Here is a 14,844-nt window from a genome sequence, read left to right as displayed (position 1 = left end):
CATTTGGAGCCGGAGGCATGAGCAGCCATTAACTGTCAGAACGAACAGAACAAGCTGTCATCACAGAGGAGAGCCTTCAAAGAAGAAGAGAGGAAGGGGCGGGACAGAAGCAGAAGGCAGGATGCTTAAAAGAGAAGGAAATTCGTGGCTTTAATAGAGTTTGATACTGTCCCAATAAAGAACTACGCATATCTCTAGTAGCTTGTGCTGTGAGTTGCTGGATTTGGGGCATGAAGATCAAGAACCCCATACTTGGATTAGGAAAAATTAACAATATAGCTTATAGTTGATAGCATGTAGAAAAGGACACATTAAAAAATGTGAAGCAGATGAATTTGTACTTTTGAACAAGGCATTTGTGAATGTTCTATGTGTTAAACTAAATTGACCTTTAAGAAATCCTTAACTATCTGTTTATTCTCCTGGAACAGGTGATATCTTCAAAACATTAAAATGACTTGGATGTCAAGAACAATGTGTACCACTTTGAATCTTAAGTAGAGAAGTTCTACTCTTACACTTTAAAAAAGTAATTACATTGGAAATGTGATAGAAACACAGCAATCTGTAAAGCACCGCTTTTTCAAGTTTATTCAGGATAGCATACACAAGCATTTAAATGTTAATTTTTGAAGGAATTCTGGCAGCTGTACTTAAATTTATACTTTATGTAGCCAAACATAGTTAATATATTCATAGCAATTGGAACAGTATATTTGTCTCTTAGGAGAAACTCATTTTCTATTGAGTCTATATAGTACCACTGATTAAGCCCCTCACTTACCAACGTCCTTCCTTTAAGGGATGCTAGCTTTCCCACAGTATTTACTCATTCAGCCATTATGAGAAAACTGACTCCTAAGGAAGCCAATGCAGCTTTTCTTTTGCAGACAAAGGCATGTGCAAGGAGGGAACAAGTGACAAAACATGCATTGTGATACCATGATGCAAACTCCATCCATTATGTAATTGTGGGCAACACAAGTACCAAAGAGTACAGCTTGCATTGTAGCATCACAATGCATGTTTCATCATTTTGGTGCCATGGTTAGGAAAAGACAAAGTGCTCCTGAATACCTGAAGGGAAGCCGATATTATTAGAACCACATTAGCAGAGGGGGAGGAAAGATTATCATTGTGGGGAGGTAACACCTGAACCCGGCTACTTTTAGAACTGTACTAGATGTTAAATACAGCGAAGCTTGTGGAATTAAAAACAAATTAATATTTAATATGTATTTCAAGAAGACTTTCAAAACTGCTTCAAAAATATAATGGCTTAATTTCATTATCACTGTTAAAAGTACTGCAACTTCCAAAGAATTTGTATAAATCTACGTAGCAGCAGCAAATTGTGTTACAAACATTTGAGATATACAGATGTATAGCACCAGGAAGAGGCAAAGCCCGTGCCCCCAAGAAAAGTTCCCAGTTTTCATCCATGATCTTCAACATTATCATACTCTACTTTTCTTCCTCTAAGATACTATTAAATTTATAAATTAATTCAATCACATGTTTTCAAGCAATCTTGAAGCTGGTCTATGCAATTTCCTGAGATCTAAACTGATGAGCTACTCCTGTGATGTACAGTACTGTTGAAATTACCAAACTTTTAAGAAAGTTCAGAATTTGTTAACAGCATTTTTTTCATAAGTTCTTGATATATTGTATTTTTATTTTCTTCATGAAGAAACCAAGGACCATATTTTTCAGATGTCTCAAGAGGTATAATGTCACTTCATTTACTGTGTCCCAACTAGATTTTTTCTCTTTGTTCTTGTGAAATTCTTCTACTGTCAGTTGGGCATCTCAATAGTCTAATCCTGGTATATTTAAAGGCTGTAAACATTCAAATTTTCTTGTGTGTGCTGAATGCATAAATCTGTATTAGCGTTATCATCAGCAATTCTTGGTCAGAACAATTCATATTCTTTTTTCCATACTCTCTTTCCAGAGCAACTGTTTGCTGCACATTTCTATAACGGTTTAAGAAAACATACAAAAAGTACTGTAATTTAAATGCACATTTTAAAGAACAATCTATATAGCTTTTTGAATACAGAACACTGCTAGATAACATTTCTTTCACTATGCGTAGAATTTGATATTTTTATTGAAAACCTTGCCAAACCTTTGCCAAAGTGGAAAAATGTTGTATAAAGCAAACAGTAAATGTATGAAGTGGCAATCATACAATGCTGACTAATACCTCTCAAAGCTGTTGGTTTGGTTATGGGTGGGGGGAAAAAGTCTGCCCAAGCTGACTTTTTGTGGAAAAGTACAAGTATAACAAGGCCTCGTAAGACATTTCCAGCACCTCTCCACCTGTTTCTATTTCTTTATTTAAAAGTATCTGTAATTTGCTCTCACCTTCCCCACCCCGAGACTCTTTGCACTGGACTGTCATAGTGCTAAAACAAAGTGTGTTTGTGCATGCATGAAACAGAGGATTGTAATTTTCATTTCCATCCTTATTCCACTGTGCCTGACTGAATTCTATTCTCTAGAGGCCACAGGTCTTGAAGAATGGCTGTTCATGTAATATAAGGAGTTTCAACTTGGAATGGAAATCCCCATCTATTCTCAAACCTATTAATAAACAACTGCAGACTCTTTTCCAATTGGTAAGAAAATGGGCAGGAAGAGATAGACAAGTAATAAATGATGGAATAATGTATTCCTTTGCAGAAGAAAAAGTTACCATTTGGGCAGCTTTCTAATGCCCCATCCCTGCCTGCACTGATTCTGTATGTCGGTATTGATGGTACCTCTTCCACGTGAAAGACCTGGGCAATTGTTTCACTCTCTATCAGGAAACCTGGTAAAGATTACATTTTAAAAAACACCTGCAATGAAGCAGTGCTTAATATAAGCCATGAATTAAAAAAAAAAAGATATACTCCTAGTATAGTAACTATCAAGCCTAGTCTTGGCTGACTTAATATGAGCCTAATTCAATATGATGATTCTTAAGTTTCCAGCCAGCAGTATGCAGAGACATCATTCACAGGCAAAGCAAAGGGCTGACATTTTAAAAGTGTAAGCATGATCCTAAAATAACAAGGAAGATGTCATAGATACTTCCATTCCTCTGATTCTGCACATCTAGATAAAATTCTTCTTTCATTTTGTGTGTGTGTGTAGATGTTTCCCACTGGTAAATCATCAACATACAAAAGCGACCCAGTTAATGGAAAGTCACCCATAAATGCCATTGCAACATTAGGAAGGAAGTATTTACACTAAATAAAGACTGAGGATGCCACCTAATCATACATTTAAGGGATAATCTATGGCAACCCTTGTAAACCTGGATTCACTATTAAAACAATTGATGGAATTAGAATATTGCAAAGTAGTTGTGCACTAGTGAGTAATATTTCTCTGCTGATATAAAACTTTTTGTGATCTTGAGTCCATCAGATGCTCACAACCTAACTTCAACATTGTAAAGAGAAAAAAAGAGAAAAATGCGCTGTGGTCCTTGGCAGTGGACATACAGAAATGAGTATGGCTGATATAAGCATGAAGAAGAGAAAAGATTAATAACATTAATATGCCATGTTCTCATCTAAACAAGATTACTAGACTAATACTGTTAAACTGCTAGATAGGTAGTTCTCATTTAGTGATTGCCTTGTTTAGTGACCATTCGCAGTTACAACGGAGATGAAAAAGTAACATTTTGACCAGTCCTCGGACTGACAACCTTCATAAAGCTGTAAAGCAAAGGAAAGCTGAAGTAAGACCATAAGCACAATCGTGGTTTCACTTAGCAACTGTTTCACTTAACAACTGAGTTGCCAGTTGCAATTGTGGTCACTAAACAAGGACTACCTGTATAGCAATATAATACTTTTCTACATTTTTAGCTCTTTGCACATCATTTTATGAAGATATAATAATTTAAAAATCACCTTGATATGTATGATTTCATTCCTTTATTTTTCCTTGATTTGAATGCTTAATAGTAATTTTCTCCAAAATGTTTTCCTCTCTGGTCTTTTTTGGCAGCTTTTCATTGGAGCACTGTTCATGGAGATTGGAGGAAAATAACCTCATCAACACACATTTCCAATAACAGTAAATACTGATTTACTCTTGAATACATGTAAAAACTTAAAATTCAGAGGGAAAAAAAACTATTGCATAATCTAATTTGGTACATAAGAATAAAAATGAATTATTCAAACTTACAATATTTTGCAAAAGTTCAATTTTTTTTTTACTCCAGCTGAAATATATAAGACAAAATTTAAAAAAAAAAACAGGCAGGAGTAGATAACTTAATGCCCTTCCAGTGTTCTGGACTACAGTTGCCATTAGCTGCAGCTAATATAGTTAATGGTCAGAAATTATTATAACTATAATCCAAAGCAAATGATTATTCACACCCTACCTAACTCAAAGGAGATATTCAAATAAAGTAGAAGCTAATTCTATTATCAAGAGAACACTGGGGAGCAGCATTGTATATAAAACATTGTTCCTTTGTAATATAGGCCAAGTTCAAAATTTGCAAAAAGATAAATATTTTTCAGTCCAAATGTTGATACTTACTTAGCAGAAGATAAATTCATAAAAAATAAAAGCATCTTATAATGTTTACAATGTTGCAAAACACATACCCGTTAACATGGGAAAATTATTTATTTTATACCTCAGCTGCTCGTTTCTGTCCTGAAATCTGGGGCAATATTTGCTCATCAGTAGATTCAGCACATTTAGGAAAAGAATTTGTCTGGATTTTTTGCATTTCAGGACAACTACCTGTAATTCCTAGGGATTCAGCCACCTGTTAAAGACAAAAAAGAAAAACTTCATTAAAAGTACCATCCATGGAAAATACCCCAGATATTTATATAATAATCATGAAAATATTTGGAGTGATAAAGTATTTTCTCTGTATTTTGCATGTGTGTTGGTTACATGCTAAAGACTTCACACTTTTCCTAAAATCCAATGTAATGATTTACTCAGGGCTTATCAAGAATCTTACTGATAAAAGAAAACCCGAATTGAGTAATTAGGTATGTCAATAACAACTGCTTCACTCATTTCAAGAATAGTCCTCCCAGGATGCTTTACATGACATTCAAGCACCTTTTCCCCTACATCTCCCAGTTTTTGGAATTAAACAAGATATCAAGAACTGTGGATTGAGGGTTAGGGTTAGGGCCTGTTGTCAACATTTGAATTAGGATTGGTTTGTTTTTCTCCAACAAAGGGGCAAGGAAAATCTTTTGAGCAATATGTTCGTTTCTGGTGTTGTTTTCTTTATGTCATAGCTTCCCGGCCTTTATTCTTTTTTTTATTGCTGTGTTTATCAGTTTTGAGGTTGTGTTGATCTTTTAATGTTTCTACTATCCTTTTGTTGATTAGTTCAGCATAGTAAGATAAAATAATAAGAGTTCATCTCCTGCTTATTTTCTTTATAACCAACTGATGGGCCATTATAGGAACAGAATGTTGGTCTGATCCAGCATGGCTTTTTATGTGAAGATGGAAGAATAAATATATAGAGTAATTTGGTCAAAGATCTTTGCCAATCAGATTGCTTGTATTTTCAATTTTCATTGTTGTCTTTCTTAAGGAAGTACAGTGTCCATTTTACCTATGCATAATTTGATTGACAAACACTTGCTAACAAAAAAATATCATCTGAATTATTCTTACCTTATGGTTTTTTATTTCTAATGGCTCCTTTAATTCAGAATTTTTGAAATAATCTTGGCACATTTTCTTTACCATTGAATGGAGCTCTTCAAACTCCCGGTATACATCTGGAAAGAATGCTTTTGCTTGACATTTTTTCTCTGCCTAGTCAAAAACAAAAGCTTTATAAAAATATAAGTAAGCTCACAAATAAAAATTAATTGTACATTTCATTTACAATCTTTTATTTGTTTTCCATTTCTATTATAATGGAAACTCATTTCAGTTGATTACACATATGTATTTTTACAATACTATTAAACAGACTTTTTGAATCTTTCCTTGGAAATCCTATATTCTCCTAGGCAATATTACACTTTCCTTGCTGACATTAGAGCAACTTCTTTCTGCTTGCCTAGAAAATACGGTTTTGTGTAAAATACCAACTTTCAGAGACTTTTTTTAAAAAAGAAAACACTAGCCACACATAGGAGGACAGTTGCTGTTCCAAATAAATCTGGAGTGGCTGGAAAAGTAATGTGTCTCATTTTTCCATTTTTTCCGTGTAATTCACTTTTGGGTTTAGTTAATCTGGCTGCATTCCTTTTTTCATCCCAGTTTGAGACAGTCTAATTTATAGAAATTGATTACAAATATAATGCATATAGTTTTTGTAAAAAGGCACTATTAAACTTGCCTTCATCAGTAGAAATTCAAATACAGTAACAAGTGTCGTCAAGCGTGGAACCACCAGCTCCATAAATTCTTCATTGGCACACTGCTGAATCAGCTATGAAAGAATATAATTTATTTAGAAAAGTCATAAAGTCTTATTACTATGTAGACAAATAAGAATGAGTAATAATATAAAGGAACTATACCTCTTTTAGCTTAGCTTTTCTTCTAAATATACTAAGATGCTCTGCTGAGATATTATTAAGAGAATTGGAAGAGAATTGACCAGGTCTGCTAAATCTTCTAGAATATCTTAGTCTATTAGTCATCTTTGGTTGACCACATCTTCTCTGCTGTTCGCTTCTTCCAGGCTCCAAATGTAATAAACGGGTGCTGCATGGTTCTTCAAATTTTCTATCTTCTGCAGAAATACCAGACTTCAAAAAAAGGTTCATTAGAATTGTTTAAAAAGTTTTGTTTTTATATATTCATTATTCAGTTTGAAATTATAGTAACAAATAAATCTGCAATGTCACCACATAAAAGGCAGTTAAAACCTCCCAAAGATAGCAAATGCATTTTCTGAAATGAAAAAAAGTCCCATAATATCATTGCATTATGGGTAAAAAATGTTGAACCATGTGGCATTGTAAATAGCAAGAATATGGTGACAACAGCAAAGTTATTAACTTTTTCAATTGTGAAGCGGTAATCTGTACTTTTTTATTTCATATTTGACATCCAAGATGATTAGGAAAGTGATAGCCGTTGATGATTCCTGCTCTATCACATGTGGTAAATACTGTTTCCTTTCTCCTCACGCTTCCTGACTTTAGATTAGAATACTTTATGTCTTCACCCACTTGTGTATGTTAAACTAGCTATGAATAAGTTCCATATGGTTACAGGTATTAGCAGTATTAATCAGCTGCTAAGCCAATAACCTGTTGTTACTGAACACTGAAATGAGTTGATGAAATTGATATTATATGCAACCTCTGAAGGGTTATCACACAGATACCTGAAGCATTATCATATACAAATAGAAGTGGATTTACTCTTTATTGCCCCCAAAGGCAATATTAGTGGGTTACAACTAAAAAATAATCGATTCAGAATAGATGTTAGGAAGAACTTCTAACTATGCGAGCTATCAGCCAGTGGAACAAGCTAACAAATGAAGGAGAGAGTTCTTCATTGGAGCCTCTTCAAACAGAGGCTAGATCAGAGATGCTGTAGTGGATCCTGCAGTGAGCAGGGGATTGGGCTAGATGAGTCTAAGATCAAAGCCAATCCTGCAATACTACAATACAAAACAATTGTGCTTATTCCACACATTAGTAAGATAATGCTCAAGATTTTACAATCCAGACTTCAACAATATTTGGGAGAAATGCTATCAGATGTATAGAGAGACAGGGGCACCTGAGATCTCATTGCTAACATTTGATAGACAGTGGAAAAGTTCTAAAAAAGAAACATATTTTTGCTTTATTGATTACACAAAAACTCTTGACTGTTATGAAAGAATGTAGACCCGGCTTTGAGAAAGGGGAAAAAATGATCAAATTATTAAGGGAAGAGTTTCAGAAAAGATTACTCCGGCCTAAGAAAGAGGAAAGCATGAGAAAGAAACTCAAAATAATCCCTTATTTTGTTTGGTATAAGATGGAGTATGGAAAAACTTTTGACAGGCTTTTATGATTCTGTTATTCTAACCTACAACAATAAAGAGCATTCCTGGAATCTCTGTTGTATCTGTTCCTTGATCTTGCCTACCACAAAAGGCTGACAACTGTGTGTAGACTATAACAAACTGCATACATTTTTAAAATATGGGTGTACCAGACAGCCTCATCTGTTTGTGGAAGAAGCTGTATGATGAGCAGAAAGCAACATTTAGAACAGAATAGGGAACAACTATATCGTTTTGACCTGGGAAGGGAGTGCACAAATGTTATATACTGTCCCTATTTATTTAACTTATACGTAGAATATATGGCAAGAAATGCTGGACTTGAAGAAATAAGAACTGAAATTAAAATTGCTGGGAGAAACAACAATCTTAGATATGCTTATAATAACGTTTAATGCCTGGAAGTGAGGAAGACTGAAGGAATCAGTTGTTGAAGATGAAAGAAGCAAGCGCAAATGCTGATCTGCTGTTCAGGATTTAAAAAGAAACAAAATTATGTCAATAAGCAAAGCCAACCCAGTGCAAATAGGTTGAGAAGCTAAATTGTAACAGACTTAGGTTCAACAGTTCATAGGGATGGTGACCATGGCCATGAAATACACATTTACAACTTGGGAAAAAGACTATGACATAGCTCTAGACAAAATATTAAAGTGCAGAAATATCACATTGACAACAAAAGTAAGTATTATCTAGAGTATGGTTTTCCCAGTGGTAACATATAACAGCTGGACCATCAGGCATGCTGCCTGAATGAATAAAAATGTATGCCCTTGAACCAAGGTGCTGGAAGAAATTGTCAGGAACCCCTTCAGCCACAACAAAAGAAATAATTAAATACTAGATGAAACAAAATGAAATTCTCATTGGAAGCATTAACAATGAAACTGAAGCTTAAATGTTCTGGACTCATAATGAGTTGTTGGGAAAGTCCTTGATGTTTGACAAAACTGAAGGCAATTAAACAAGCCAACAGAAGACAAAGTGGCCATATACAGTACTATCTGGTAAGCGTGAGCTTACAAGAACTCAAAGAAGCAACTACTGACAGACAATCCTGGCAAAATGATGTTAATTGAGTCATGAAGAGCTGCAAATGACTGAATCACCAACCCACAATGAACCTTTCTTTGGAGATGCAACTCAGGAAGTGGAACTTATAAACTTATCCTACTGCCACATTTTGAGCTGATACCGAAGGGATTAATATGACTCTGAATCAATTGGGGTGCATTCATGATACGCATATGCTTCTTGGCTATATTCCCAGTATTTGGAATTTGGATATCAAGATTTGTGCTTTTTGCAGTATTGGACCTACAACACTGAAGAAAGAAGAAATCTACATCTGATTTGCAGCAATGAATTGTTGATATGTCTTGTTCGTGAATATTGGAATTAGAGTTTTTTGTTTTGACAGAAGGCCAAGGAAGAAGAATTTCAGCTAGAATAGTCAAATTTTTTAGAGTTCTTATAAATATATATATTTATAAGAACTCTAAAAAATTTGACTATTCTAGTCAAATTAGCCAGACTCCTTCCCCTTCTTTCTTATTATCATTATGATTATTTTGCAGTTATTTTATTAATTTTGTTGTATATATTCTTCTATTAATTGGTTTACATTTTTTTGAAAGATAGTGGGTGGGTGATCACTGTTAATAATAGCACCAGGTTACAGTTCATTCTCTTTTAAGCTTATTAACAAAGAATATATATTACCTGCTGTTCATCTTCTGTTTGAAGGTTCTTTTCCAGTTCTATAGCTAGTCCATTTTTACTTACTAAAGCAAGAGTAACTGGTGAAGGTGGAAAAGCTTGATGGATGCTTTCACAACTTGCCTTTTCAGCACACTCCAGCTCTGTCATTCTAGAAAATCTATTTATAGGAAAAGATTCTGAAGACTCTTGCTGCCCATGGCCTGGGTTTAGTCTGTAGTGCCGTGATAACCCTCCTTTTCCTATGTAGGATTTTTCACAGTTCTGACACTTAAACAATTTTGGCCGCAGATCACAGTTCAAGGGGTTAAATAATGCACACACTTCCTTTCCTTGGTTGCATTCATCATCTTCTAAGCTCAGCTCAGAATAGTCATCAGAATCAGATGGGTGACAGTCAGCCAAGTCTTCTGTTTTAATAAATTTGTAATCCTTAGCTTTATATTTTGGAGGGCGAGAAATCCTCCCAGAACGAGTTGTTATTTTCAGGGATTTTTTAATCTTTTGCTCTTTTGGCTGCTTCCCATTGTTTACAAGTACTTTTCCTGAACAAGTCGGAACCAAAGAAACATTTGAAAACTCTTCCCTACTTTTTGTAATGGATTTATCTTTCGGCCCATGTGTAGCTATTTTACCTAATGGTACTTGTCCAAGTGGATGTAGTGGGCCTGGAAGAAGTAGTTGAACTGTAGGTTCAGAAGAATTACATAAGAAAAATTGCTGAGATCCAGTTTCTGTAAAAGGCTGTATCTGAATAATCTCAGTATTAATGGCACTGAGTCCTAATGGCCTAGAATTCTTCTCAACTAGTTGAGACACAGCTATATTTTTAGACAGAGGTGTTGCAGAAGATAAGTCCAAACTTTTCCTCTTTTTTATCTGATCAGACTCTACTTGGAAATGAGTGGTTTCCAACTGTTTTAAAAAAAGAGGAAAGATTAAAGATCAAGTAGGTAAGATTTGATAATGAATATTTTATTAAACAAGTCTAATTACAATCATTTTGTTTCCTTTTATTTTGAGTCTAACACATATCCTGTACATAAGCAACATTTTTGGGAGCAAAAAAAGTGACAATTTGCTAGTCATGCTACATTTTAAATAAAGTCTCCTTCAGGTTGCATTAGAGACTGGGTGAGTTCGTGAACAGATCTATGTAGTTGTTTTGGCAGCAATACAGAAGTAGTTTGCCCTGCCATATTCTAGGATTTTTTTTTTTAACTTCCCAGTCTACTCCATCACCCTGATATTCCCTGGAGGTTTCCCATCCAAGCACTAACCAGGTCCCCTTTTTTAACCCTTTTCTGAGTCCAGATCAAAGCAGCCAGATCCAACATTTTAACTGCTGACATAAAAAACGTAAGAATCAGAGAAAGGCTGCACCTTGCAAATAAATTCTACTGAAACCAGTGACACTTACTTCTAAATAAATATGGTTTGAAGGATACTGTACATCCAATGGAAAGCAAAACAAACATTATGGATTATTTTTAAAACCAAACTTTTCTTCACCCCAGCATATATGAATTCATCTTCATTGTCAGACAACTGTAGTAAATTTTGAAGAGCAACAGCAAGAGAGCGATTGCCTTGCTTTGTACTCAGACATGAGTAATTTTAACAATGATTTGTTCAGTAAGTCACATTTACTTTGTTCATATGACATTAAACCAAAAACAAACACGCCACATTATAATTTAATGCAGAGAATAAACCCAGTCTCTCTGCAGACTTTTCATTGTAGAATATTGAATTAGCTAGACTTTTTTCTAGTGGAGCCCATTCACATGTTCAGTACTAAAGTACATGAAACGTTAAATAGTGTTTCACATCATGTATCCAATACCAAAAACACCACAGTGTTCTAAAGCTCTGGTATGTGGAGCAGCATTAGATTGAACCAAACTATTATGGTATTCAGCATCAAAAACATATGCATATACGAATTTTCATAGGCAGAAAAGACATAAAAGTTTATAGCCTAAAAGAGAGTGGAGGAAGGGAACAAATGGAGGGGAGAAAGAGATTACCTAAGAATGGTAATCAAAGTCCTTCCTCAAAGGACTTGGTTTCCAGTCCTTTCCCTATCCTGGTACCTCTCCTCTGAACTCACACCAATTCCTGATGTTACTTTTGAAATGCGGTGTCCAGAACTGGATACTGTGTTACAAGTGGAATCTGATTAGGGCAGAGTAGAGGGGAAAAGTGTCTTTCCATGATCCACGTAACACTGTGTCAGACCTCTGACATAGGGCAGGTCAAGCAACAAGCACCTTAAGGATTCCAGGAATGCTCTTTCTTGTAGTAGGGTAGAATAACAAAACCTTGAGAGCTTGTCTAATTTCCTCTCTGACCCATCTCATACTAAACAACATCGAGGCAGGGTTTTTGAGTTTCTTTTTCAGGCTTTCTTCCTTCTCAGGACTGAGTAATCTTTCTTCAACGTGGCCCTTAATGGCTCACTCGTTCCTCTCCCGTTCCCCAACCCAGAGCTACATTCCTTCACACAATGCTACGGGATAAAAATCATACCAAGCTATAATTCGCGTAACGACTCTGTTTACGATTTCCTCGGAAGCGCATCAACTAACCTCGCAGCCTTCTACCTTGGACAGAAGGAGCCCCGTAAAAGGAAGACATCCCACCTCGGATCTGACCTCCTGAGCCCCATCCTGCCCCGGCTGTGACGGGCTGTGCAGGGTGCCGAACGCCGGCAGCAGGGACCCCGAAGGCAAGGCGGAAGTCACCGAGCTGAAACTCGGAGCCAGCAAGGCGGGAGGTGGCCAGGCGGTCCCGTGCCCTTCGGGTAATACGGAAGCGCCAGCGGGACGATGGTCCCTGGTCCTCTCGGTCGCCTTTCCGGCCGGTGGAAGGAGCCCCTCATCCTGCAGCTTTCCCGGGCCGCTTCCAGCCACGTCCTCGGACGTCCGATGTGGCTCTCCGCAGCGGAATTCAGGGACCGGCGTCGACGGGCTCTCGCCTGGTGGTGGGCACAGGGGAGCCGCGGAGGAAGCAGCCGCCCGACCCAGCGCCGGGCCCTCAGCAGCAGCAGTAGCAGCAGCGCCGCTCCTCACCCCCGGAGACGACATCTTCGGCGGCACGCGCTGGAGGCCGGCCCCATCCCGCGCCTCAGGAGTTAAGGGCTGCGGAACGCCGGAGCACGAGGGATGCTCGGCTCGCTGTGGTACGTCACGAGAAGGGCGGAGCGCGAAGCCGAGCGCTGCAGCGGGAGCTGCGAGAGGACAAAACTGTGTGTCGTGCCGAAGGCGTCGTTCTGGCGTCTGACGCTCCGAAGGTGGTTCAGTTCAGCAGCCCTCAGAGGCGATGGCGGTGAAAAAAAAATCAGAGTGGTGCGTTTTCCTTGCATTCTCAAAGGCTAGTGTTTAATTTCCGGAAGGCAAACCTAAAAACCGCACTCTGAATGCATTGTTAACGATATAAAGACCACTCAGTTCCTACGACCATCATGGAGTTGAAAATCGGGGGTCTCCTGACTTTCTCGTCGTCTTGCACGGTGAACTGCTTAGGAAGTCTGCAAGAGGATTAAAGATGATTCCACCCCCCGCCCCGGAATACCAAGATAATTGGAGCCAAGTTAGACTTCTGTGGGGTATTCTAGATCAGATCTTAAGGATATAACGCCCAACTGTATTATTTTAATAAAGTCAGCTGTTATCTTTACGCGTACACGATCTTATGACGCCGTAGAAGAGGATTTGGCGTGAATGAAACATTCATTTGAAGTTGGCTGATGGAATATTCATGAAAAGTAAAACACCTCTTGTGGCCCGTACGGGGATCGAACCCGCGACCTTGGCGTTATTAGCACCACGCTCTAACCAACTGAGCTAACCGGCCATCTCGGAGAAAAGTTCAGCTTTACCTTCTTTCTGTTATTAAATCTTGACAGTGGGTCTATTTGACAAAAAATGTTTTAACGTATTTTGCTTTAATTTCCCATTGTAAAACTAAGCATATCACATCTAATAGTTATCCCATGTGATCTCTCTGAGAGACTAGGAATCCCACAACACAGCAAAGGAAGAAGTAGCAGATTCTTTGACTAGGACATGCTATTAAAGAAAAGTCCCTATTTATTATTGTGGTTCTTCTTATACTAAACAATTTATAGCTAATTTCATCACACATATTTCCCTATGTGCAACATATGTAGGGACGCGGTGGCGCTGCGGGTTAAACCGCTGAGCTGTCGATTGGAAGGTCGGCGGTTCGAAACCGCGCGGCGGGGTGAGCTCCCGTTGTTAATCCCAGCTCCTGCTCACCTAGCAGTTCGAAAACATGCAAATGTGAGTAGATCAATAGGTACCGCTTCGGCGGGAAGGTAACGGCGTTCTGAGTTGTCATGCTGGCCACATGACCCGGAAGTGTCTATGACAACGCCGGCTCCGGCTCCAAGGCTTAGAAACCGCCCCCTAGAGTCGGATTCGACTGGACTTTACGTCAAGGGAAACCTTTACCTTTATGTAGAAATCTAAGCAAAATGAATTAATAACAAAATACAGTAAAGTTGATATCTCTTCAGTCCTGGTTCTACAATGAAATTAACCTATTACTAGCACTATATAATTAGTGCTAGTAATAATTAGTTCTATTTCATCTGATAAATATATCAACCACACTATTTCAGTCCTACTATTGGATTTAAATAAGCAGTTGTTTTCATAAGCATGTTTACTCATTACTCAATCTCAAAGAATACTGTGAGATTTCTATCAGTCCATCCTAATTTACAATTTCAGTTTCATGATCTCTCAGTAGTAAATCCATGGAATTGAGGACACCATGGAGTTAAGTATAATTCCTGATAACTGCATGGGCACAACCATGCAATTTTCTTCAAACCATTACAGTAGTGCTTTGGCATTATTCTGGGATGTTTTTTACTTCTCATTTTACACTAATGCCCTGGTGATCTTCCATCCAAGTACTAATTGGGCCAGTTCTGTTTCCTTTTTCAGTCCATACAGGTAAGCCAGGTTTTATCTCCTGGGAGTAAGACCCAATTTATGTAGTATTGTGCTTTAAATCACTCACAGAAGTAAAACATGAAAGAGAATAAATGGAATGTTTAGGGA

At 37.4% G+C, this 14,844-nt stretch overlaps 1 protein-coding gene and 1 non-coding gene across 2 annotated transcripts; both read right to left on the bottom strand.

The window, feature by feature from the left end:
* Positions 1 to 568: 568 nt before the first annotated feature.
* Positions 569 to 13,608, bottom strand: ZNF839 (zinc finger protein 839). The gene is made up of 8 exons (XM_063289009.1): positions 13,602 to 13,608; positions 12,340 to 12,980; positions 9,752 to 10,663; positions 6,540 to 6,770; positions 6,352 to 6,448; positions 5,680 to 5,819; positions 4,664 to 4,798; positions 569 to 1,871 (listed from the first exon to the last, which is right to left on the bottom strand). The coding sequence occupies exons 1-8, from the start codon at positions 13,606 to 13,608 to the stop codon at positions 1,836 to 1,838; spliced, it is 2,199 nt and encodes a 732-aa protein (XP_063145079.1). The 3' UTR covers positions 569 to 1,835.
* TRNAI-AAU (transfer RNA isoleucine (anticodon AAU)) lies at positions 13,533 to 13,606 on the bottom strand. The gene has a single exon. It is a non-coding gene; the product is annotated as a tRNA-Ile (tRNA).
* Positions 13,609 to 14,844: the final 1,236 nt, after the last annotated feature.

This window comes from Candoia aspera, chromosome 1, assembly GCF_035149785.1.
Source record: "Candoia aspera isolate rCanAsp1 chromosome 1, rCanAsp1.hap2, whole genome shotgun sequence".
NCBI classification, from domain to species: domain Eukaryota; kingdom Metazoa; phylum Chordata; class Lepidosauria; order Squamata; family Boidae; genus Candoia; species Candoia aspera.
The sequence above is the reverse complement of the archived record's forward strand: the minus strand, read 5'-3'. Positions and strand labels throughout refer to the sequence as shown.

Excerpts from the sequence above, each read along its gene's own strand:
- ZNF839 (XM_063289009.1), bottom strand. Across the intron at positions 10,664-12,339 it reads CCAAGGTAGAAGGCTGCGAG|TTGGAAACCACTCATTTCCA; the intron begins GTTAGTTGATGC and ends TTTTTAAAACAG. Across the intron at positions 6,771-9,751 it reads AAACAGAAGATGAACAGCAG|TCTGGTATTTCTGCAGAAGA; the intron begins GTAATATATATT and ends CTTTTTTTGAAG.